Source organism: Tiliqua scincoides, chromosome 1 (genome assembly GCF_035046505.1).
Source record: "Tiliqua scincoides isolate rTilSci1 chromosome 1, rTilSci1.hap2, whole genome shotgun sequence".
Taxonomy (NCBI): Eukaryota; Metazoa; Chordata; class Lepidosauria; order Squamata; family Scincidae; genus Tiliqua; species Tiliqua scincoides.
The window spans coordinates 175,823,206-175,849,604 of record NC_089821.1 but is presented as its reverse complement, the minus strand read 5'-3'; the positions used below and the strand labels follow the sequence as shown (position 1 = coordinate 175,849,604).

General features: G+C 42.7%; 1 protein-coding gene across 1 annotated transcript in view; it reads right to left on the bottom strand.

Moving 5' to 3' along the window:
* ADGRB3 (adhesion G protein-coupled receptor B3) overlaps positions 1-26,399 on the bottom strand; it is a 564,982-nt gene that overhangs the window by 242,875 nt on the left and 295,708 nt on the right. Inside the window, exons 12-14 of the mRNA XM_066612423.1 lie at positions 15,090-15,236; positions 13,505-13,580; positions 7,130-7,232 (exon numbers count right to left, since the gene is read on the bottom strand). Of these exons, the coding sequence (XP_066468520.1) occupies positions 7,130-7,232; positions 13,505-13,580; positions 15,090-15,236 (326 nt within the window). The remainder of the gene's footprint in view (positions 1-7,129; positions 7,233-13,504; positions 13,581-15,089; positions 15,237-26,399) is intronic.

The following is a 26,399-nucleotide window of genomic DNA, read 5'->3' as shown; positions in this document are numbered from 1 at the left end:
CACAAACAGAGAGATCAGCCAAAACATTTGCATTTTGCATCCACCAGTCATATCCAAGGGGCTGTAGATCAGAAGCAGAGCACTAGCTCTGCACAGAGGCAGTCCTAGGTTCTGAATTTGGCATATCCAGGGAGGGCTGGTAAAGACTCCTGTCTGCAACCCAAGAGAGAACTGCTACCAGTTGACAATGCTGAGCTAGACAGACAGTGGTCTAACCCAGCAGGTCTGAAATAATTTGCACAGATGTAGCACTTATATTTTTCCTTGCTGCTTGGTGTCAACCATGTTATAAGCATGCATAGCTCAGTGCATAAATCAGATTTTTAAACAAAATAGTGCAACTAATGCTAATGGTGTTTGTTAGAGAATATCCACAAAAAACGGTCTGTCGCATCTTGGTAGGTATGGCATGAGTTTGTGCCGGCTGCTATCTTTGGGAAACACTGCAGAAAAGCCTTGGGAAGCTGGGTGTAAACAGCCCCACAAGCCTTCTATTTTTGGCTATAGCCCAGGTCAGTCTGACTGAGACTGCAAAGAACGTGCCTGAAAGCACTGCCCACGTCTTTGCTATTTAGCTCGCTTTATTGATTGAATGCTCTATGCCTGAAGTGCTCAGGCTGGTGAAATTCTCCTTTCCATATCTTCACTCCAGAATTACTTTTCTTGTGCCAAATCAGCAGAGGGAATCAACTAGATAAGATGGAATAGTTTATGACAGTCATGCTGTAACATATGCAAGCAGGTAATGTAACCTGGCAGGCTGTTTGTTAATGGGAAATAAGAACATTAGGGGTGATTCTGAGCCAGAGATGTGCATGGGGAGATCTATGAGCATAGCAGATGATTTGTCCCTTATTTTCCAGATGTTCTGTTTTAAGTACAGTCTCATAATGGGATATGTAAATATGGTTTTAAACACCTAAAGCTTCTCCATATCATAAAACAAATATTTCTGGTTGGACAAGGGAAAGATAATATCTGACTTGCCCAATGAAAAATGACACTACTAACAACCAATTCTAACCAACCTTCCAGAACTGTTGCAGCTGTACCAATGGGGTTCACACTGCATTCTGGGGGGGGGAGGGAGTCACAGAGGCCTCAAAGTAAGGGAATGTTTGTTCCTTTACTTTGGGGCTGTCTGCACTGAGGTTGCCTTTGTACTGGAAAGTTGGGTAAGACTGAGCTGTACAGCACTGATCTTATATTTTCAGCTGATATGGCAAACACAGGGTGCAATCCTAACCCCTTATGTCAGTGCTTTCCAGCACTGGCATAGCAGTGCCAATGGGACGTGTGCTGCATCCTGCAGTTGGGTGTCACTCACGGAGGCCTCCTCAAAATCAGGGAATGTTTGTTCCCTTACCTCAGAGCTGCATTGCTCTTATGTCAGTGCTGGAAAGTACTGACATAAGGGGTTAGGATTGCACCCACAAGCATCCAATTTGGCGGCAGGGAATAGCAGGATACCAAGAAGAATATTGTCCCTGGTGAGTTGCAAATATCAAACACCTGGGATTGGGAGACTTGCAAGAGAGATCCCACACCTCACCGTCTCTCTGAGGGAACATGTTTGAAAGAATTATGCCCTGAGCAGGCTTCAGATGTAAGAGACTGGGAAATCATTGAGAACGAATGCTGTGACTGATTAGTTCATGGCAGTCTTCTCCCAAGTAAGCTTGCAGATTAGACAGTTACACTGTGACTGACCTCTTCCATAACGGTAACCCTTAGCACAGCTGTTATTCCTGTTAAGCAGGCTACTCAATTAAGTTGCAGTTTTTGTTTTTTTTTTAAAAAAGCACAAATTTATTACAAAATAAAGTTGGGTACCTCAATCTCGAACTATCCAGGGCTTCATTTCAATTACAGCTTTAATCCACTTTCAGTACACTTCTAATACCCTACTGTGGTGTTTCTCAAACTGTGGATCAGGACCCACTAGGTGGGTCACAAGGCAATTTAAGATGGGTTCCCATTCATTTCAATATTTTATTTTTAATATAGTAGAATTTATGCTACCATGGTCTGTGACTGCATTTGTTGAAATGTTACTGACCGGTACCTTGAACAAGCTACTCCGTATATGCTTTTAACAATGATAGTGAATGGAACTTACTCCTGGGTAAGTGTGGTACGATTGCAGCCTAGGATTGTTAAGGTCATGACATCACTTCTGGTGAGTCCTGACAAATTCCCATTGTAAAAAGTGGGTCCTGGTGCTAAATGTGTGAGAACCACTGTGCTAATGCATTTAGGAAGGGAGGGGCAATCAGGCATCTTGCCCCAGGTCCAATATCAGGTCTCAGAAGCCTTGGTCCAACACATGTGTATGCAAAAGTAAATCTCACTGTATACATTGGGGTTCACTCCCAGAAAAGTGAGCATAGGATTTCAGCCTTAATAAATCACATATCACTGTGAACTGTTATCTATATAACACAAGAAAAGAGTAATTAAATAAATTCAGGATTTTATTTCGTATTCAGTAAATTTAATTAAATACTTAGCCTGTTTAATTGGCAGCATGAACACAAGTGCTTTGTAAGTAATTAATGTAGAACATTCAAAGTCTACAGATGAAACAAAATTATCTTCACCTTATTAAGTAAGGTACAAAGTTCAAAGACAAACTGTGCTGAAGACATTCTAATTACAAAAATTACTATCTAGTCTTTAATTTAGCTAAATTATTGCTAAGGAAAAAGAGAAAAACATCAAGGAAGCAAATGATTAAAAAAAAGATACTGGTTAATCAGTGATGGTATTTTCAGTTTTAATTTGTATCTCTCTTTTTATCCCAGCAATAATAATGAAATTCAGTTACATAAAAACTTAAGAATATTCCAGAGTCTATGCAATTTCCTCTCAAGGCTCCATGAAAGATTACTTGATTATATAGAACCAAATGTGTTTGTGGATATTAAGCAAAGATTTCTGAATGGATTTAGCTTTGCCTACATAAAGTTCCATTCTCAAGAGTTAGATCTCACAGGTTTGCAAATCTGTAAAAATCACTGAGATTTGGGATTCCAGTGGAGCCAAAAGAACACAACACCTCTTCTAAGATGTGAAAAGATTTGAAAAGTCTGTGGCCCTCTTGCCTTGTCAGCACTTCCTGACCCTGTGCTAATATGGCAGTCGTTAATATCCTGTTACAGAAGGGTAGACAAAGCCAAATGACAGTCAATGCCCTGCATTTTCTGCTGCCAGCATCAAGCCAATAAACATCTTAAAGAACTGGCAAAGAGGTAAATGCAATGTCAGTAGATTACCGAAAAGAACAATAACATAAACAAGCTGAACAACCGCTTCTAAAAATGGCTTCCAAAGCTGTCTAACCTTCCTATGGCCTTGATGTTGTCCTGTCATATTTTAATTGCCTATGTGGAGATTATCTGTTGATTCAAACACTGATACAGTTTACCATCATTATTCTGATTGTTTCTTGTCTCTTATCTCAGTGCTTGACCAAGTCATTACAACCTTTTGCTTTTCTTCCCTTACTTAATGCTATTTCTTGCAATTAACCCTTTCATGTTCAACAGTGTACTAAGACTCGTTAGGGCACAATCCAGTCAAAGCTAAGCACTGTCAAGTCCCAAAGACTTCAGTGGAAGAGTAAAGCATGCACTTAAATGTCTCTTGTTTGAAATCAATGTCCAGGAGTTACCACCAAGATTACAACCATCACAGACCTGCCAATGAAAATAAGATGAGCAGACTTACTGCTACCATGCCCCTTGGTGGCCAGACACTCCACCAGTGTTTCTCAAACTGTGCGTTGGGACCCACTAGGTGGGTTGTGAGCCAATTTCAGGTGGGTCCCAATTCATTTCAATATTTTATTTTTAATATGTTAGAGTTGATGCTACCATGGTATGTGACTACATTTGGGGAAATGTTGCAAATCTGTACTTTTAACAGGCTACAATGTATATGCTTTTAACAATGATAGTCAGTGGGACTTACTCCTTGGTAAGTGTGGATAGGACTGCAGCCTAGGATTGTTAAACATTTTCCTGTTTGATGATGTCACTTCCGGTCATAACATCACTTCAGGTGGGCCCTGAACAGATTCTCATTCTAAAAAATGGGTCCCGGTGCTAAATGTGTGAAAACCACTGCCTTACACCAAGAGGCTCTCCACCTAATCTACCCCTGGCAGGAAACCGACCATTAAGACCCATACCATTTAGGTTGGACTTTATGGAGTCAGGCCTGAGCAAACCCCTGTCTCCTAAGAGGCCTCCTGTGCAAATCTATGTGTTGCCAGGGCAACAGGAGAGAATGGCGTTCTCTTCTGGAGGAACAGCAGAGCTGAACATGCCTACAAGTCCTAAGAGCAATGTTTCTCAAACTGTGGGTTGGGACTCACTAGGTGGGTCATGAGCCAATTTCAGGTGGGTCCTCATCATTTAAATATTTCATTTTTAATATATCAGACTTGATGCTACTATGGTAGCATTTGGGGAAATGTTACAGATAGCCTGCTTTTAACAGGCTGCTATGTATATGTTTGTAACAATGACAGTCAATTGGGCTTACTCCTGGGTAAATGTGGATAGGATTGCAGCCTAGGATTGCTGAAACTTTCCAGCTCGATGATATCACTTCCAGCCATGACATCATTTTTGGTGGGTCCTGATAGATTGCCATTCTAAAAAGTGGGTCCCAGTGCTAAAAAGCTTGAGAACCCCTAGCTAAGAGAGTTTAAAAACCCAGCCATTGCCAGGGAAAAGCAGGGTAGAAATATTTGGAATGAATAAATGAATGAAGAGCAGAGATGAGGATGGAGCAGAATGCATAGCTGAGAGCTCAGACTGACTTATTGGGAAGTCAGCAACCCAAGGAAGCTGTCCTGTAGAGGAAGCGGAATAAGATGCTGTGCAATTCCATCCCGTGCCCTCCTCTCCTCGCTTCATCTGAGCACTGAGGCATCCTGGGCAGGTTCTGGACTGGTTGGGCAGAAGGATGGATAGGCAGTATGTAGCTATAAGAAGGTATGGGGGGGAGTGATTCAGCCTTTTAAAGAGGCTCTGGGATAGAAGGGCAGGGAAGAGCCAGAGAAGGAAGAGGAAAGACAGCAAGGAATCTGAGAGATAAGAGGAGTGGATGAGAGCAGAGGCAACTCTTGGAGCAGAGACAGGAAGAGAGAAGCCACGTCTTGGACTCGGGAGGAGGGTACAAGGAGGAAAGAAACTGAAGCCATGTGGGAAGGCTAGGACCGAAGGAGGAAGGATGGGATGGGCAGGTAAGAGCATGACAGCTTCGGTACAGGAAGTAAGAGCAAAGAGAGAGAAGCTGGGAAAGAACACCACAACTCAACTGCAGACACTTGGCAAGAAGCCCAGAACTTAGAAGGATGCAGCCTGCCTAGGCCAGTATCCAACTGGGTAGAGTTGGGGTCCCAGAGATCCATAGCCCTTTCATCAGACCTAGGAGATGGCAGCCCAATATTACCTAATTTCCTGCGCAGCGATGCCAACGTAGCATCCACTCCAGCCTATGGGGGAGTTTTCGCTTCCGGAAGCTTTCTTGTGATAAGGAAAAGTAAGGTGTCCAGCTGCTGGGTTTACTCAAACAATATCACTAGCACAGGTCTATGTGGACCAGTAAAGTCGGATCGGGCCTGGGAAGGGGGATTCAGCAGGCACCGTTGCCACCGAAACTGCCCCATCCCAGGTGCGATTTGCCCTCATTCCTGCCCTCTTGCCTATCTGTTCTGCCCTCCCCCGCCTCATTCCACCCCTCCCTGCCTCCCTCCTGCCCCCTGCACAGCCTTGCCTCAAGCAGCAGGCATCCCGGCTCCATTGCCACATGAATCCAGCTGTGTGCTTCTTACAGCAGTGGCCAGGCTGTGTTCTCCAGCATTGTTGCATTTGCAAGAGCTGGAAAGTAGGCAATGCCGCCAGAAAGCACATCTTAGTAGCACAGAAGCCCAATAGGATTTGGCCAATAATGAGCCAACAGGAAGTTTTAAAGAATGTACCCCAGGCTGCACTATAGAAGAACAGCTTCCACCTAACCAGCTCAACTTACCTCCCAAAAGGTTAACTAAGATTAAAATGATGAAGTTAACAGAGGAAGAAGAAACATTCCTTCTTCTATTTTTGTTTATCCATTTCTGGATCAAATGAAGAGACTGTGATAGCCTTCCCAGTGTTCAGAGTGATATGTCAGTGGCTTCATGAGTCCCCTGGAGTTAGAGCTCTCCCCCAGGAGGAAGAGGTCAAGATGACAGAAGGGATGTTCTTTTCCCTCTCACACAACACCAGAACAGGGGACATTCTCTAAAATTGGGGGTCAGGAGACTTAGAACAGACAAGAGAAAACATTTCTTTATCCAGCATGTAATTAGTCTGTGGAACTCCTTGCCACAGGATGTGGTGATGGTGTTTGGCCTTGATGCATTTCAAAGGGGATTGGACAGATTTCTAGAAGAAAAGTCCATTACAGGTTACAGGCTGTAACCTAGAAGTAGGCTAACTCAGAATACCAGGTGCAGGAGAGAGGCAACAGGATATAGGTATTTTGTTGTCTTTTATGCTCCCGGAGGCATCTGGTGGACCATTGTGAGATGCATGAAGCTGGACTAGATGGGCCTTTGGCCCGATCCAGTGGGGCTCTTATATTCTTATAGCACTGATATGAGCTGATGATAGTAATGCAAGTCAAAGGTTCCCTTCATTTCTTGGACTTGGGGGGGGGGTTTGCCAGGGCCATGCACACCAGTAATACTAATTTAACAATATCACATAGCATGTGCATTATGAAAAAATCTGGGGCAATCACATGCTCAAATGACACCACTAACTTTTACTTACGAATGACCAAAATTGATCTATTTGAGACACACACAATGAACTTGGGCATTTATGAGCTCCGGAAAATGGTTTGGTATCACATTCTGGAGCAGAAGATGAAAGTTAAAATATTAATTTCATAGTGAGCTTATGAAATCACTCCTACCCTCAAATTACCCTGTGCCCACCCTGCTCCCTGTCCTGCTCCTTCCCCAAACCACTCCTGAGGTCTACACAAATATACACACACAAATACACACAAAGGAGAAGGAGAGGAGGAGGAAGGAATCGTAATAACAAATATCCACATCATCAATACTTACATTAGCCAAATGGGCTAACTCTATCTCCAGAAGGGAGTCTGATGTTTTGGGCTCAGGCCTTATGGTGACCACAATTATTTTGGAATTAACAACTGTATAATTTCTGAAAAACAGCAATTAAAAATACAACACTCATTAAAAACATCATTTGACACAATGTAATAAAAATAAATAATATGAATTTTTGAAAAGATGGCTGACAAGATGAGAATTTAAATTGCAACCCCTCCTTTCTTTTCATAAATACAATTATCTGTTTTATCAGACACAGAAAAGATTAAAGGGCTGTAGTGCTGATCCGTGTGCTGTTCTTTAAGTATGATTCATTGATTAAAAAGACAGATTGACAACAAAAAAACCTTCAGGCAAACCTTTAAATGGTTATAAATTCATTTATCTCTAAGTGGGACCTAGAAGGCTTGTTTCACACAAAACAGAACATCTTTCTTGCAAAGTTCTGGTGACGTTGTTTTGCTAACTAAAAAGTTAAGATGGATGACAGCAATGAGAGTTTTCTCAGAATCCATTTTTCTGATATATAACCCAAGAGATTTAAAAATCATTCTGTTTCATATATGAATGAACAACTGCACTGTGTGAAAATATCTAAGGGAGTCAGTTCACAGCCCACTTACATTGGTGTATTCTGGTTTCTGCAATTCATATATATCATCCATCCATATGTATATATTTCAGCTAGACTTCCTTTCCCAAAAAGCTTCCATTTGCGGAGCTTTTTCAAATGAGGAGAGAGGAGTCATGAGTGTCATGGAAGGTGAATTTGAGAACTACAGATAAGTGAAACCATGGATATGGCCTGGATGCCTTTAAAAGGGACAGTTTTCTGGATGAAAAATCCATTATGGGTTACAAGCCATGATGTGTATGTGCAACCTCCTGATTTTAGAAATGGGCTATGTCAGATGCAAGGGAGGGCACCAGGATGCAGGTCTCTTGTTATCAGGTGTGCTCCCTGGGGCATTTCGTGGGGCCGCTGTGAGATACAGTAAGCTGGACTAGATGGACTAGATGGAAGCTTTTTGGGAAAGGAAGTCTAGCTGAACACTAGACTCATAGCTGCTAGAGGAATGCTAGAGGCAGCAACACTGAGAATGCTTACAGGAAATGAAATTGAGCATTCTCATTGTCTGCCTCCTCCCTCTGCCCTGGTCTGCTACTACTGCTTGCCCCGCTGCTCCTCAGCTGACTTATCTAGACCTGCCCAGAACTACCAGCTCAGCAAGTGGATTCTGTGGACATTGGGGCAGGGAAGCATGGCCATTGTTGCTACTGAGACGTTGCTGGTTGGGGAGGAAGAGTGATGGCCAGGCCCAACTGTGCCTCAGAAATTGTGCTGCTTGTGGTGACAGTTTCACCCTGCATCATCATAAGACCAGACCTGACTCACAGCCCAATCCTATCCACACTTTACTGGGAGTAAGCCCCATTGACTGTAATGGGACTTACTTCTGAGTAGACACGCATAGGATTGGGCTGTTAGAGCGCAATCCTATGCATGCCTACTCAGAAGCAAGTCCCATTAGTGTCAATGAGACTTATTCTCAGGAAAGTGTGGATAGGATTGGGCTGTTGGACTAGAACAGCCCCATTCATTTTAACAGTGTTTTTGTGCAGAATTTCTTTCGATGACAGCAGCCTTAATAAGCAATCTTTTTTTTTTCTCCAAACATTGCCTCAGGCTTTGTATTGCTTTCTGCAATGTATGCCTAAAGGTGCTTCTAGGCAGCGGTTTCTCAAGGGCACAATTTCAGATGGTGAAGGGGTGTGTGTGGGGGTATTCCAGTGGTAGAGGGGCAAGAATTTCATTGAGATTTAAAGATCTGCTCTTATAGGTTTTTAAAGATCAGATTGAAGGGGAAGAGGAAAAAAAAAAAGAGGGGCAATGCATCCCCATTCTTCTCAAAACAGTCCTACTGAAGTTTCTATAGCAACAAAAAGGAACTAGAATAGGGCAGATTAGAGAAGAGATAACCACTAGCACAGGGACTTGGCTTTGTCATTGCTCCTTTTGCATTACTTGTTGTACCACCTCTGCAGATGTGTATGGGCTAGAAGGAATCACCAGGAGAATTCGCATAGTCCCCATGGGGACCAAGAATGGTTTGGGTGTCCTGCAGCACACCTGATGCTCACAAAGTTCTCTGAGTGACAGTATAATCCTATACATGTTTACTGAGAAGTGAATCCCACTATGTGTAATGGGACTTACTCCTAGGTAAGTGTGCACACAACTACAGTCTAAATTGCTTTTATATCTACTTCCCTATGCCAGGTATTTTATAGTTTCTCAGAGTATTTCCTACAAAACAGAAACATATATAAAAATTTTTTAGCTGTCAGGTTTGTGTTCAGAGTCTGTATGCCATTGAAAGCCAATAGCTGGGGAAGGGGGTACGGTGCAGTGAAGAAGGGCCTGTTTGAGAGTTTTCTGAAAACATCTGGCTAATCAGTGTTACAAACAGGATGGTTGACTTGATAGACTTTTGGTGTGAGCCAGCATCCATCATCTCATGTTATTATGTAAAGTCCAGGAACCCTTTAATAATATTTGTATGTGTTTTCTATTATATCTGTTTGTTATTGTTGTTGTAAAACACTCATCTGTACTTTTATTGAATATTTGTACTGAACAATTTAAAACAAATACCAACACCACCACCAACACCCTGCAAAGGGTAAAAAGATAGAAAGAAGCAAGAAACAGTTCTCACACCATCATATAGGAAAAATGCTGTCTGTTACTTTGGTAACACACAGGACTTGTTATCTCCACCAAACCAATTGACAACAAATATTTAGCTGCCTTTTCACCAGCTGGGAATTTTTCTTTTTGTTAAGACTGAAATGCATTAAAGACTCACAGGAGTTACTGGAGTAGATGTTGCAGAGAAAAATACAAAAAAAAAATTACCAATTTTCAAAAAAGTAATGATAAAATATTACCATTTCCAAGGGAATCTAAAAGAACACAGTAACTCTATCCAGTGATTCCTTGGTGATATAGGTGCTGCACTATAGCTCATAGCACCTCCCCTTTCAAGACCTTCTCCATTCCTTGTGATCCAAGAGCCACCTTTGTGTACACCATGCTGTCCTCTCTGTTGAAATGAATGTGGCGTTCCACTCACAAAAGAACTCCAGCACATACGGAACTCTAAATAAGGAGCAGTATTTGTACCTTCAGTATTAACTGGATGACTTGAATGCACATGTGAATGCACTTCTGCACTATTTTTCTACTTTTTTTTAAAAGTTCCTATATTTCAGGCAGTCCATTTCTATTGGGTAATTAGGATTGCCAGACCTCCTGATCTGCTACTGTAAGTGCTGCAAAAGGCACACTTCACTCATGTGCTATGGGACCACTGGTGCAAATGGCTGAAGACTCCATGCACATGCCAATGGCCAATCCAGGGTGCACAAAAGCAGGTAAAAGTGACAGTTGGGGTGGGTCATGGGAGGTTCAGGGGAGGATTGGGGACAGTGGGCCAGGCAGGGGCAGTTTGGGGGCAGGGCAAGGTGGATCTTGGTGGCAGCAGAGTATGCCTATCCCCTTTTCTCAGCCTGAACCTGCCCCCAAAGCTCCTCAGACTTATGTCACCTAAATTGCTAGTGTAGATCTGCGGAGACCCATTGCCAGTCAGGTAGTTTACAGAGAGCTAAGTAAAACATATTTTTATTTACCTTTTCCAGTTGTTCTGTTGCCCTGCCCCCCCACCCCTGGTTGCAGCATGTGCTTCATTGGAGCTACTGCGTCATCTAATCTGGTGGGGGAGAATGGATTGGTGCCTTAGCCTTATTTCTGCTATTGTGTAGTGAAGTCTTCCTATATATACTTACCGCAGTCAAATGCTTCAGATAAATATTAGGCAAACAGTCCAATCCTATCCATACTGACTCAAAAATAAGTTGTATTGAGTTTAATGGGACCTACTCACAGACAGGATTGCAGTCAAAATCTAGTAACCATGGGGAAAGATTGTAATATACATATTTTCCCCCCTGCAGAAACATTGGCAATAAATTTTGTTGTCCTGTTTTGAACTAGTTTCCCCTCTTTTCAATAACACTATGAATTAGTGTTCTATACTGCCCCCCACCTGTAAAATAAAATAAACATAAGCTGTAAAGACATTTTAATGATAACAGGCCAATACTGAATGCTGTATGTGAAAGCAGTCATGAAACAGCCATTAGTATTATTACCAAGTACTGCATCTAAATCTCTATGTACTCTGACGAAAGTGTCTTGGAAAGAGGTTGAAAAGCATGCAATAAATACCAGAGCACAACAGCAGATTGGAGTACAATACACACAGACTTCCTATTATATATCATGCAGGGCATAAAATTGTCCGATTAGCCTTTAAGGTATTCCATCAGTTTTTGTTCCATTTTCATAAATGAATGGCTCGGTGCTTTATATGCCATGTCAAACCTTATGACTGAGTAATGTTTTCTAGCTGAGCCCGATTTGGATCTCACATTCTTATAAATCCAGCCCTTTCATCAAATACTTAATGCACAAAGCCCAGTCCTGCTGAGTCGCTGTCTGTTTTTAAATAAAGACTGACATTTTAGTTATTCTGAAAGAGTTTCTGTTTAATGAGCCTCCACTTATTGTTTATGAGTTTGTGAAACGCCTCAAGACACTTCTAGCATGAAACTTATGTTAAACAGGAAATAAGCTTACATTGATTGCCAAAACAGAACCTGTGGGGTAAGTGATGCATTGGTAGGTACAAATTATTCTATGCTTCAGTATTTTTAGGAATCATCTAAGTTTGTCTTGTTGAAAGAAAATGCACAGAGGTCTCTTGGCTGACCAGGGAAGTGCAGCAAAACATCTAATTCCATGGTAGTTTATTCACAAAATCTACAAATACTTAAGCAAAACTCTTACTGAGTGTAAGAGATAAGAAGAACAGAGGTTAGCTCAAGCGTGGGCTAAATATATCATTACTACTACTACTACTACCACTGCAATAGCTTAGCACAGTGGTTCTCAAACTGGTGGGTCGCAACCCACCAGTTCGTGTAAAGGTTCTCCTGTCCCTTTAAACCCCTTTAAGGGGTGGGGGAAGGGGCAAGGTAGTGACACAATCCCCAGAGTCACGTTGCTAAGGGGGGGGGTGAGGGGGTGCTTTTACTCACACAGGGCTGCAGCAGGCTGCAGGGAGCCCCAGGCAGCCCTCCGCAGGGCTCCCCAAGGCTTGGAACGTTCAAAAAAAAGCAAGCACAAAGCACTTTTGGTTTCCAGCAGGTGCTTTGCAATCACTTGTTTTGAACATTCCAGACCTTGAGGAGGCCTGTAGAAGTGCAGAACCACTGCTGCCCAATCACCATTATAGCCACACCCCTTGGCATTTATAAGCAGCCTCCAGAGCCTCAAAATGTTTGAGAACCACTGCTAATGTATGGAAAACCCCTGCACATAAAGTAACGCATTTAGGATAACCAACATTCGAAGCATTGCATGCTATAGCATGCGCTACTCAGGAGTCAGTTAATTCATCAACTACAAAGACTCAAGCACAATCGCAGTTCCTCAGAACTGAATAGCCCTGATGCAAACTTTCTGAGAACTCTCATCTTTAACAGCACAAGACTGGTCAAGCTCTCCTTTTGTGTTTTTGTGTCTCACCAGTATTCCCAGTACCTGGCCTGATTGATTTGTTTTTCTGTCTCTTGGTCTCTGTCTACCTCTGTCTGATTAATCTGACTCACAGACACTCACGTCTACACATGCACAAGCCTTTTGTACTGCTTCAGGCTCTACACATGAATGCACACTTCTGTCTGGCTCTCTTCCTAGCCCTTAACTATTCTTGTCAGCATGGTGAGAAGCACTGTCTATTTCTGGCTACTTTCTCTACCCATGCTCAGGCAATAAGACAACTTGCCCAGCACCTGATGAATGCTCCCTCTTCCCCCCACCCACTGCTGCCTTCTCTAACTTTGGGTTCAGCAGGCACCATTCAGTCTTCCTCATTCCCTCTTCTCTAATCCCACTTTCATTAGGAGCACCATTGTCTCTTTCCTCTCTGTTTCTTTTCCTTTTCCCTTTTTGATTGCTTTGCCTTTCTGCTGCCTCCATGCCTCTGGGAAAAGCAAACTGGTGCTGATCCCAGCAAAGAGCAGAAAGACAGACTGGATAGAGGGAGAGGACTGGTGCATACAAAAATAATCTGGAGCTGTTGATCCAGCCCACAGGGCTTTGAGTTGCCAGGGAGTGACAACTCTTATACTGCAACAAAGTACCTGGTAACTGCTGTCTGTTTTCCACCTGACACGTCCAAGGGGTATATTCTGGAAGGAATCTAAATTGCACTCACTTTTAGAGTAATCACTTACCTTAAGGTGGGCAAAATAAGTTCTAAATTTTTGTACAGTACTGCTCCAAGTACAAATACAGTGGATTCATCAAGGTCTAAAATGAAAAGGGGTGGGGGTGAGGGGAGAGAGAAGACAATGTGTACATTAAATTTGTAGCCTTTCCAACCCTTTCCAACTTAGTCAGCAAACAAGGATGTGGAATATTATTTATCACTGTGGAAGAAGTTTTATCTTTAAAGGAAATCATCATTGTAACATGAAATATATTTCCCAGCATCCTGTCATAAAAATGTAATAGGATATATTAAAGGGGGGAAAAAAGGTCTGTACAATTGGAACATCTCAGAAGATTTAAAGTGCTCAGAAGACTGGCTGTTTTGTGAGATTCATCATTTGCTCCTAAACTGTGCCAGTGCTTTGTGATGTATTCCTCCTTGATTATAAAAGATCCATGAGAGTTATTTTTAGAGGACTGTTTTCCCTTTAATACTGAAGAGGGCAGGCTCACCACTGCAGCGGTATGGCACTACAGCACTAATTCTGGAATCTGAAATCAATGCAATCAGCCTATGGAAAATCACTGGAGTAGTAGGGTTCTGTTACTAAACCAGCACAGGGGTCATTTCCACACATTATGAAGCAACAAACTCAGATTTGATACCAAGTATACATTCAGCAAGGAGCAGCAGGCAATTTCAGCTCTCTTTCTCCCTGTCACATCTGTCCCTGTAATAAACGTGTTGCATTCACACAATTTACTTTTCAAGTATATGCCTAAGATGCTTAAGACAGGATCCATCTGCACATAGAAAGGGGATAAACACCTTGGGCAACCGCATAGGTGGGGAGAAAGCAGGGTAAAAATACATGAAATAAATATCATGACAGGATCATAACAGCCCTCTTCCACAGTTAGCCCTTGGGCAAGTGTGCACAGGCCAGAAGGAGTAAGGAGAGAAGAGTCACAAGCACAGCTTTGACAGCATCAGAAATTGGTAATTTCTATGTGTGAAAAATCCTGCATATAATGATAGAGGCTCAGGCAGAAAAGGGGCTGGAGCTATTTATGGAGAGAGTCCCTGTTGCTGTCTCTCTGTCTTGGGCTCCTCCTGCAGCTGCCACTTTCTAACCGCTAGCTTGTTGCTTGTCATGGGAATAGCAATGTCAATGTTCACATTAATATACCCACCGGTAGCTTCAGACTTGAGGAACTGGCAGCAAGAGTAGGTAGGGGCCAGAAAGGGAGAGAAAGATGGCCTCCTCAAACTCACAAGGATAAGAACTGTACTACAGAACAATGAGGAGGAAAAATGTGTACCTTTGTACAACTACTCTCATCTTTTTATGAAAACCTACCTTATAATGAGATAAACTTACGGTAAATGCAAATGATAGTTGGTGCCTGTACTGCCCAATTCTTACACTAGGCAAAATGCATTTGTACAGAAGTATCCAATATGAAATTGGCTTACGATCTGAACAAAAATAGCAGTAAAACAAGCTTAGAGACCCACGAGCTGGCAATTCCATACGGTCCCTTCTGCACTCCTCTACACACTCCTGTCAATGAACTATAATGATTAGATGCTTTTCGTTTTTTTACCTGTTGACATAGGTGTGAAGATATTTTTGGGAATGACAACCCTGTCTTCTGAGTTCCGTGCCCAATCAACCATTCCTTTCCTTCCTTTCATGGGAAAATTTATGTCCGTTAGAACTGATGCCGCAGGAAGCTTCTGAATGCTAGCCACTATTAAGAAAAAGTATTTTTAAAAATCAAATAGGAGCTCTCATTTACCCTTCAGCAATGTTATCAACAGGGAAAGTACATTTTATTAGGAAAAGTAAATGTGGCTACACATTTTGGTGAAAAAAGTGGTTAATAGACATATTAAAAATATGAGGAAACATTTTAAATAAAAGGAACATTTATAAAGAGATGAATATACATAATTAATAGACAGATTGTGGGTTTATGTCAGGGGTGCTCACACTTTTTTGGCTTGAGAGCTACTTTGAAACCCAGCAAGACCCGGAGACCTACCAGAGTTTTTTTACAATGTTCGCGCCATCATAACATATAACATTTATGTGTACAATGAATGTTGGTGTACCTTGCATAACCGCATGAGCCAATATTGCACAACACAACATAATTAACTATAAACATTTTTTGTAATTACTTGAGTTTACTTTGATGACTTGCACTGAAGTGAATCAGCCAAGGATGCATAGCCCAGACAATAGCTGCTGACAGCCAGCTTCAAGCACACTTCCAAATGTTCATCAGTCATGGTGGAACTGATGAACTTGGACTTAAAGATCTTCATGTAGGAAAAGGCTGACTCACATAAATAAGTGGAGCCCTTCCTGCCTCAGGTGCTCTTATATCCCTGAGGGCCCTATTGCCTTCAAGTGGCTGCAGCTGTGCAGCACACTCTGCTGGATGCCCAGGCCTTACCCTTAAAGGGGCCACTGCTGACACCACATCTACCTCCCCACCAGATTTTCCTCGATTCCAATACAAGTGGGGGGGGAGCAGATCTCTATACAGACCAGTGCAAAAACAAGGGAAAGGTGTGGGGGAGGGAAGATCTCTATATAGGCATCACAGCAAGACCAGTACAAAACCAGTGCAAAACATCAGTACTTGGACTTAAAGATCTTCTTGTAGGAAAAGGCTGACTCACATAAATAAGTGGAGCCCTTCCTGCCTCAGGTGCTCTTATATCCCTGAGGGCCCTATTGCCTTCAAGTGGCTGCAGCTGTGCAGCACACTCTGCTGGATGTCCAGGCCTTACCCTTAAAGGGGCCACTGCTGACACCACATCTACCTCCCCACCAGATCTTCCTCGATTCCAATACAAGAGGGGGGGGGAGCAGATCTCTATACAGACCAGTGCAAAAACAGGGGAAAGGTAAGTCATCCCCAGGAGAGTCAACGGGGCTCACTCCCAGGGATGCATGGATGGGAGAGAAGCCTGAGATTGACTCATTTTGCCTGGCGATTGACTGGTAGATCGGGATCTACTTATTGAGCACCCCTGGTTTATGTTATAGCCCTGATTTTCTTGCTTGTCAGCTGAGTTTGATATCTTAACAGAGATTATTTATTCTGTTGGTTCATGCCCTGAACTTCACGTGGAAGGACATAGCGGAGTTGTGTTTTCAGACTATATTCTGAATTGATTAAGAATGACAGAACTAGGAAGAGGATGTCGCAAATTGCTTGGGGAGATATAACTTCTAGAACCAGGCTAATGAAGCAATAACAATGCTACTATCCTTTGCACACACATAATAGAATTTGAAAGCAAGTCCTATTAAGTAGATTGACATATTAGCAGCCTGTAGCCTGTTTCTGTGCAAAGCCAAAATAGCAACCAGTCTCCCACCCACCATTTTCTATTATTCTTCACCATGAAGTGTAATTATTACCATTTTATTACTCCCCGTCCTCAGCACATTTTGTAGGCAATGTGCTTCAGAAACGTTATCTTATTCACCTTCACAACAATCCTTTAAGGCAGATACCGGTAACTGATATGCCCATTTTACAAATGGAAAAAATGAATCTGAGAGTGTTTCAATTGACCAGAATGTCACCATTCATCTGTAACTCAGCTGGGATATAAACTCAAGTTTTCTCAGGTCTAATACTACATTCTTTCCTGGGCAATAATCATATCGGAGACTTAAAAAAAACAACAGTTCACATAATACAGCAAGCCACTACCATCAACTTTAAGAGAGTTATATGTAAACACATACTGGCATATCATAGCTCCAAATGCAAATAAGGGATAATGAAAACACATAGCTACCTATTACCATTGCAACAGTGGTGTAAAATACCAGAAATAAGAAGAACCTCATGCTGAAAGAGGTTAACAGAAATTTTGTTTACCCATTTTGCCCTATTCATAATGCAGTTGCTATCTAGAAATCACTCTTATTGTGGCTTCAACCATCTGAGAATGATTCCATGGCAACTGTGAGTTTCACACAAAATTCGGGCGCGTTTTAAGCCTCTGACATGTCTGTGCACCATTATTCACATTCACAGAAATGCTAAACAGTCTGTTCAGAGTTCCATTTCTAACGTGAGTCACTGTGGTAATTGTTTTTTGTTGTTTTTTTTTGCACACTGCTTTTTCTAATCATTTTACAACAAGGGTAATAGAGTTCATGCAGCCTGCGCATTGCATCTATATCATAATACGCTGTGCATAACCAATTTACTGCAAGTGCCCCAGAGAGGGGTAAATTGGAAAGGCAACAGGGACATCTCTAAAAGCAGCCATAATAGCAAAAATGTGGCAGAAAACCATTTAGCCACTCATAAGTGAATTTCATTGTAAAGGAAATTGTAATTTAAATCAAGAGACAAGGAATATTAAGATGTTAACAATATTAGCTCTACAGAATATATTACCTCACAACTGGCTCTCAGTTTCAAATGTACCTGAAGGTTTAGTAGAGAATCACTTTTGGAAGGCTATACTTAAAGCCTTCAGGCTTTCATTATATTACAGAGAGAGAGAGAGAGAGATCTAGCATGCCATTCAAATTCCAGTAGGTTGCAATTTATCACATCAGTTCCAATCTCCCCTGGATGCTTCCTGCCTTCAGAAGAAGCAGGTCCTGATCATCATAATCAATGCTCAACCAGTGCCTCCAATTATTTAAAGACTGACATCATATAACTAGTCTGAGTCTAGCACAAGACGTCTGGCTTCAAGGTTGCAGCCTACCACGTGAGCAGAGCAGTGGTAACAACAAACGTTTAAGACCAAATAGATAGCAGCAGTGAGTGACAAACGGTAGCAGTGAAAAAATAGGGAGTTGTGTCTCCATAGGAACTGAAGAGTGGTGGCTGAAGGAGCCTATAGCATGTATTTGAGCTGGACTCAATGGAGGCCTTGGCTGCACACAGGAGTGTCCCCTCTTTCCTGGAATAATAGCAAGGATGTTTCCAGGAAAATGAGTTTGGGAGAGCAAAATGGAGGCAAAGACCATTACTGGAGGAGCAAGGCTTTTGCTATATACATTAAGAACATATTTTTAGAATGTAGGTTAAAAGTGTTAGTCTATTTCCCTTCTTCTTAACATTTTCATTATCATTTTTGTATTCCACAACAAACGATACAAATCAAATCAAAAGCCAAGGCACAGAAGTACACATACACAAATGAACACAAGAGGGTTCAGATACGCTTTTTATCAGTGTTTGTCACAAATATAGTCAACTCAATATAACACATCAAGCAACTGAATGCTGTGCTACAAGGTAGGTTTAGCAGAGTCTTTACTAGTAAATTCTTATTTACCTTTTTAATAAAGCTGGGCGCTCACAATAAAGTTGTGAGAACTAGCAAATCTGTTAACAACTCTCTTCAGATCAAGATTCATTTTTACCCCCCTTTCTTCCCAATAGCCAAGACAACCAGCTTCCTTACCTGGTCATTTGTTTTGTGATTTCTCAGGTAACACTTCAGGGATTGAAGGCATAAGGATGTTCTTTCACAGGCTGCACTTGATAGAGGAATACTAATCATGCATAATAGACATAGCTCACACAAGTATTTTTAAACTGACGTTGAGGACTTCTGCTCCTCTTCCATCAGAGAGAGTACTAGAAGAAGGCAGACTGACCAAGGAGAGCAGTACCTAGTGATTAGCACATGTACCCCTCCCTGCTCTCCACTTTCCTTTTTTATCTGTTCAGTTGCTGACTGGGGGAGGCAAGAACTGATCATTCTATTCACTGATACCATCCCAGGTTAAAGAGATGAGGCAGAGGAGGCCATCTGGAAACCCTCCCTCCAGGATAGCTCAGAACCTCAGGGGTTCTTATTAAAACTCAAATAGCAACAGAACACATGAGTGTTCAGACATGACAAGCCACTAAATTACCAGCGAAATAGGGTAGGGAGGCAAAGAATCAAAAGGTAACTAGTCCAAAAGAAAATGAATTAAATAAAATGGGGCAAGTGTGTGGGAGGGGTGGGGGGGGTTAGGTAGACAATACTGATGGAAATGCCTGAATTTGACCAACAGCCCAAAACTAATTTGGAGTTATGACAGCAGAACACGAGATGGTTGGTGTTGGGAGGCTGAGAGGGGAGGAATGGGAAAGCGTCTGGGCGGGGGGGGGGAGGGTGAGCGGTGGAATGGGGAGGAAAGGATCCTGATGGCACCAGTATGCGTCAGAATCCTATCTCTGTTCCCTCTTTTCCGCTCCTCAGTTGTGTGCTAGGAAAATGGCTGACTCACATCCGAGGAGACCCATTTGTGCAGCAGAGGCTTACTACAGTGTAATAGAATCAAAGCTTCCTTACCATGAGGAGACCCCCTGACTTTCTCTTCACCATAAGATGCAGTGTGCGTTCTGTGGGCATGGCTGCATTGGTAGCAGCAGTTAGTTGGAATTAGGCTGCAAATTAGACACAGTAGCAACAACCAGCAGGCACAGCTGGAATGCGATTCAAAGCAAAGCACACAAAATTCCCAGTGCATAGTGAAACCAGATGAGTGTGCAAGCTGGTTTGGAGGGAAAAGCAATGAACAAAATTCCTAAATGTGCCTAAACTAAAAATACAGTGTTCATTGCTAGCTACTTACATTGTACCAGAATCTCAATGCCTGCACTTACTGGATAGTAAGTGCATGTGCCTTCCACAAACAACACTAGATATCATGGCAGACCTGGCAGAAACACTTTCGCGACAACAATGGGTCGGCGCAAGGGACTTACGTCAGTCCATCTGCCACTCAGGATTACAACCTGAATTGTTAAATACCTCAATATGGCCTGATTAACAAATTACAGTAACCAGCAATTCTGACAAGATGACAGACTACTGAGCGGAAGCAGGATGCAGAGTGACAGTAAAAACAACATTTTACAGTAAGGATAAATATTTCTGTAGGCAAGGTGGGAGGAAGAGGGATGGGCCTAGTGGAAGCCCACAGGTAAGCCCCTGACAGCTTAGCCACAGTACAGGCAAACTGAATCCAGTGGGCTGGAGGGGGGGGGGCGGAGAGACATGCTGCTACTCAGACACACTGACTGACAATTACTTTCCAGGCACGTTTCTAGAAGAATGGAGAGGTGTTTTGGGGGGCCAAAGTATCACAATCCAACCTTGCATCCCACAAAAATAGCTGCAAAACAGCCTGGACGTGGGAGAACCCTCCTAATGTACGCAGCATGCAGGCAGTGACGAATGAAACCCAGGACTCTGAGTTGCTAGTATGTGTGTTGCACCGCTCAGAGACACACCTCTGGTCTCAACAGAATGGTCCACTGACCTGTAGTCAGGAAGGAAGGCGGGGAAGCTAATGTCCCCGTGGTGCGGCTCAGACACATCTCTGGTCTTCCAGAAATGACAGGCTGACCTATAATGTGGACTGGAGGCTTGCTTCACCCACCTCAGTCTCTCTTCTACCCCCACAATCAGCAGCAGCACAAGGAAGAGCACGTTTCCTTGCCTGCCTGCCTGAATAGATGCTCTGCTGGGAGAGTGTGTGGGAGAGAACTTCTTCTAGTGGGTACAAAACATGGAATGAGGATGTGAGGTGTGGGGTGGCTGTTTTTCTTTGCTCCAAGAACAGCCTGTCCCCCGCTTGTTTTTATGGGGAAAAACAGTTCCATTTGCTCCCTTCCTCTCCTGAAGACACATCCTCCATCCAATAGATGCAGAGAAGACTGCAGGTGCCTCACTGTCTGGCTTGTTTGCAGCATGGATACTTTTTGCAAAAATTGCAACAGGAACTACATCACAAAACCCTGCCAATTTTTTTAAGCACAAACAAAATTAACCCTTTTACTCCAACCCCCCCTAACTCATCTCTGAAAAACCTACTCGCTGCTGGTGCTGGAGCTCGTGCGTGAAAAAACAGCTTTCCAGAAGAACACAAGAGGTTTTTCAAGTGAGAGGGAGGTGGCGAAACTTGGGTCCATTGGTGTGTGACTCAAGTTGTCGAGTGGATTGCGAGTCATGAGTCAAGGGGCCCTTGAATGTTTTCTTAGTCTTCCATGCACACGACTCGAGTGTCCATGAGACAGCAAAAAATGCACATTTTTGCGACTCCAAGCAGAGTCACCTCACTCAAATTCCCCTCCCTGCTAGACAGTTTTATAGACATACAACATTTTGCAAGTGGTTTTAATTTTAAGAAGTTCTCTCATTTTGGATGAAGGTAACTCACAGCAACTATTACAACTCTATTTTCAGAAAATTTTCCTTGAAGTTCTCCAATTGCTCTATCACCCACTGGCAAAAAAAAAAAAAAAAAAAAAAAAAGTCATATAAAACTTTATCTAAAAGAGGTCATTCTTGGATTAGGCATAAACATCCTATGTGGGCCTTCTGGACTAGTTTCCCCTGTCTGTCTGTCTTCTCATTTTTATACCACCCTTCCTCCAAAGAACTCAGGGAGATACACATGGTTCCTTCCCTCCTTCTGTCCTCACAACAACTAGGTTAGGTAGGTGAGGCTGTGAGATATCTCAGTCCAGATATCATTATCTGTGCAAGATAATGTGACAAGGGAGTTCAGCACCAGCTCAGATCTGCAGGATGAGGTCACTTGCAAAAAAATCCCTGTACAGCTGTACCCATATATAGCCCACCCTTGGGTCATATAGGATATAGGGTCATCCTTCCCTGCATGCATGGGGGGGGGGGTAGAGGATAGAACTGGGCCCTCATTCATCCATCTCCAATTTCACTTCTGATTTGACCCTTCCATATGGGGAATCTGATCAATGAAACAGAGTTCCTAAAAATCATAGCAATTCAATTTCTCTCCCAGTGTACTTCTCTCCCTCAGTATGGAAATATGGTAAAACCTTCCTATCTTGTAGAGCCAAGTAAGTGTCAATCACCAGAGTGACTCCTCCTTGGAGACCAAGGTGGTGGTTACTAATAGCATTTGAAAAGATGGTCAGATTAGTTCAAAAATGATGATTCTGTATGTTGAGAAAAGACCCAAAATGGAGTCCAGCTACAAATTATCTAACTCCTTTCCCTGGCTCAGCGTATTTCCACACAGGCCCATCCCATTCCTATATCATGGGCATTCCCTGACCCACTGCCATAAGTGCTGGTGTGGTGCCACAAAAGGTGCACTGCTGTGCACCAACACAATGAGGCCATGCCAGAGCAGGTAAGGTGTTGGCAGGGGTGATTTGAAGGAAAGATTAAGGGAGGGTCAGGATGGGGAGCATTTCAGGGGAGGGGCGGTGCATCTCAACAGCAGCACATACCAGGATCCTATCCCTCTTTCTTGGCCTGAACCTTCCCCCATGAGGCTCCGTGGATTTACGCCAGCTATTCCAAGGAGACCCACTGGTGGTCAGGTGGCCTACCAGGAGATACATTGTGGGCGCAATCCTAACCCCTTATGTCAATGCTTTCCAGCCAATGGGACGTGTGCTGCATCCTGCAGTTGGGTGTCACTCACGGAGGCCTCCTCAAAGTAAGGGAATGTTCCCTTACCTCAGAGCTGCATTGCCCTTATGTCAGTCCTGGAGAGCACTGACATAAGGGGTTAGGATTATTGCGCCCTATGTCTCTTTTACTTACCTTTCCAGGGCTGTCTGGCCCATCTGCCCCCCCCCCACCCCAGAATGCAGCATTGGCACTGCTGCAATACATAAACTAGTGGAGGAATAGATTTGGGTCCTTAACAACAGTTAGGATGTAACAGTTCAGTATGATCCATATTAAAGTGCAACATTTGGTAAATAGCATTTACAGTATTATAGGATCCAACCAACAACTAGGTCAGGGTGCATTAAAACAAATTCAAGTATAATCCTTTGGAAAATGTGTGACTGATGAACTGGAGACTGACATTTGCTACTTTACGGGAAAAGCAGATAATGAACTGAGAAAATGAATAAAGCCTTGACCACAGAGAACTGAATGAACCAGCCTTGTTCTAACGGCTAGAAAACAGGTGAACAGTGACAACAAAATGGATTTTTCAGTTACTGTACTTTGTTAAGTCAGCCCTATGCTTATTATAGCAGTTATTTGAAATGTGGATATGTAACTGAATAAAAGCTAGGATTAGTGAACTTGCACTAAATATTTCCAATGCATTTTTGGTTCAACATGGGCAAATCTGAGACAACCATTCCTTCATGCCTGCAAGCCTACCAACAACATTCATATATCTGTACTTCTATCATTAGCCCCAGTGCACTTCAACCAGTAGGAATCTCTAGACCAGTGATTTTCAACCACTGTGCCATGGTGCATTGGTGTGCAGTGAATGCTCTGCAGGGGTGTTGTAGGATTTGGGGGGGTCATTTATTAGGAAGGCCATTGGGGGATATGCGTTCCCCCCAACCTGCAATGCAGTGTGCTTTGTCAATTGAAAAAAAGAAAAGAAAAAAAAGGATGGTGTGCCTTGACAGTTTTAGGGCCCAATCCTATCCAATTTTCCAGTGCCGGTGCAGCCGTGCCAATGAGGTGTGTGCTGCAACCTTTAGTGGGGCGGCAGTCATGGAGGTTTCCTCAAGGTAAGGGAATGTTTGTTCCCTTACCTCCAGCTGTATTGTGCTGGCACTGGTACTGGAAAGTTGGACAGGATTGAGCCCTTAGTGCCTTGTCAGGTGTTCCATGAGATGAAAAAGGTTGCAAATTGTTGCTTTAGATAGAAGGGTGTTGACATTCACAAAGGCACACAGTTCTGACATCATGTTTAGCACTCTAATGGCCTATTTACTGGTGGAAGATGCATGGCAGACATAGCTCTGTGTGATGGGGGTGATTCCAACCAATACTTCTATATTATTCAATGAATGACTTCAAAGTGATCCTGTGAATGCACATCTGTGGAAAAGCTCCAATGAGTTGGGTGATCACTTCCTGGGGATGATCCCATATGTACAATTCTAGGTTATATTTACAGGATCATTCCTTCCTACATAAATAAGGATTATCCATTTTGATATTCCTTCTTCACATACATGCAGTCATGGGAGCACCACCAAACCACGTAGAGGAAACTGGCTCTGCGAGAAGGGTCAGAACTGTCATCTTAGGCCCCCTTGTCAAATGGAGAATATAACAAGGACACGGAAATACAGACATGCCCCCGTATCTGCAGGGGTTGCATTCCGGAATCCCCTTTGGTTACATGAAACCGCAGATACAGGTGAATACCAACACCCTCCACCCTCTGGAGCCAAGGGGAGCTCCATTCCCTTTGCTTCCAAAGGGTCCTCTGATCCCAGCAGTTTAAAAAACACAACTTCTGGTTTGATGGAGAAACAGAAGGCGATGTTTTAAATTCCTTATAAGGCATTAGGAAGCCCGGGGAAGCCTTTTGGGCATTCCTTGGGCCTCCTACTGCTTTGCAAGGCATAAAAAAGTCACTTTCGGTTTCTCCATAAAACTGGAAGTTGTGTTTTTTTAAACTGCTAGGCTTGGTCTGACCCCGGCAGAGACTGCAGATAGATGACTCAGAAGACCCTCTGGAGGCTAGGAGTGTGTTGCAGGGGGCGTGTTTGCAGATAAGGGCCCCCTGTATAACACACACACACACACACACACACACAATAAAAAAACTGTTCTGATTGCAGAAATCATCACCAGGTTCCTGCAGTTGTACTCATTGTTATACCTTTCATGTGACACACACACATTGTTGGCTTTGGATGCATTCCACCTACTTTGTTCCTATTGAACAGACATATAAAGAGCCCTTAAATCGGAAACATCTATGCCTTCAGTGCCCTTAGATTAAAATTACCCAAATAACCCAGATAGTACGTGCCACTGACTGAAATGTGAGCACTGACGTCAAGGGAGAGAAGCATTTTCGGAAGCATCTGTGCGTAATTCAGGTACCTGATCATTTACATGCCAGGATCTCGCGGACAATGTTCTTATTTAAATCACCCAAGGAACAAAAGCAAATGCTATTTTCCTGGGCTCTCTGAATTTGCACTAGTAAATGATGGACTAGTTCCTGATACTTGAATAATTTACAACCCAGTTCACTTGGAAGAGGTCCTGCTTTCCTCAGTGGAGTTTACTCTCAATTAGTGAGTATACGAGAATTGTTTTAGTTCCACAATTATCACATAGCGTTATAGTTCATGCCTGTGTTTTTGCTCACGGGTAAAAGCAAAAAATAACATGAATGTTTTAAAAATCATCACAACATAAACACTTCATGCCCTGAATATTTGGTTTATGGTAAAAAATAAATTCTAAACAACCATAAAAATTGTGATTCACTCCAATCAAGAGGCTATGAACAATTTATTTCAATGGGAGCACAACTGTATCTACGAGCTGTATCTCGTATAATGCATTTCTTCCATGTTCATGTACCCAAGAGAATAAAGTGGCCATGACATTTAGTAAACCAAATTAATATGCATGTTTGCCTTAAAGTACTTATTTGATGTTAGTAAAGACAAAACACATAGTCGTAAAAGGAAACAAATGATCCTTGATGTATTTGACCTGAATCAAACCCATTAGTTTCAACGGCCATGTCCTTGAGAAAACGTTTTGGCAAACAGAACAGATTTAAAAGAAGTCAGGAAAGACATATATCTGCTCTAGTGTAGACCTGGAGGTTGTACACGATACAGGATGGGTTTGTTAGATTCTCTCTAGGTACAAAATGTGCTAGGTAGGGTAGAAATCTACAGTGCCTGGAAATCAGGAGTGGGCAAGTCCAGCTCACCATTATTTGACTCAAAAACGGGTCATAATGGGTGCAATTTCCGAGTCGCCCAGAGCAGTTTCACGACTCAAAAACACTTGAGTCTTGAGTCGTTTGCTTTAAAAACCCAGCCATGGAAAAACAACAACACACAACAGGCTGCTGCGTGTGTGTGTGTGTGTGTGTGTGTGTGTGTGTGTGTTGGAAATCTCTT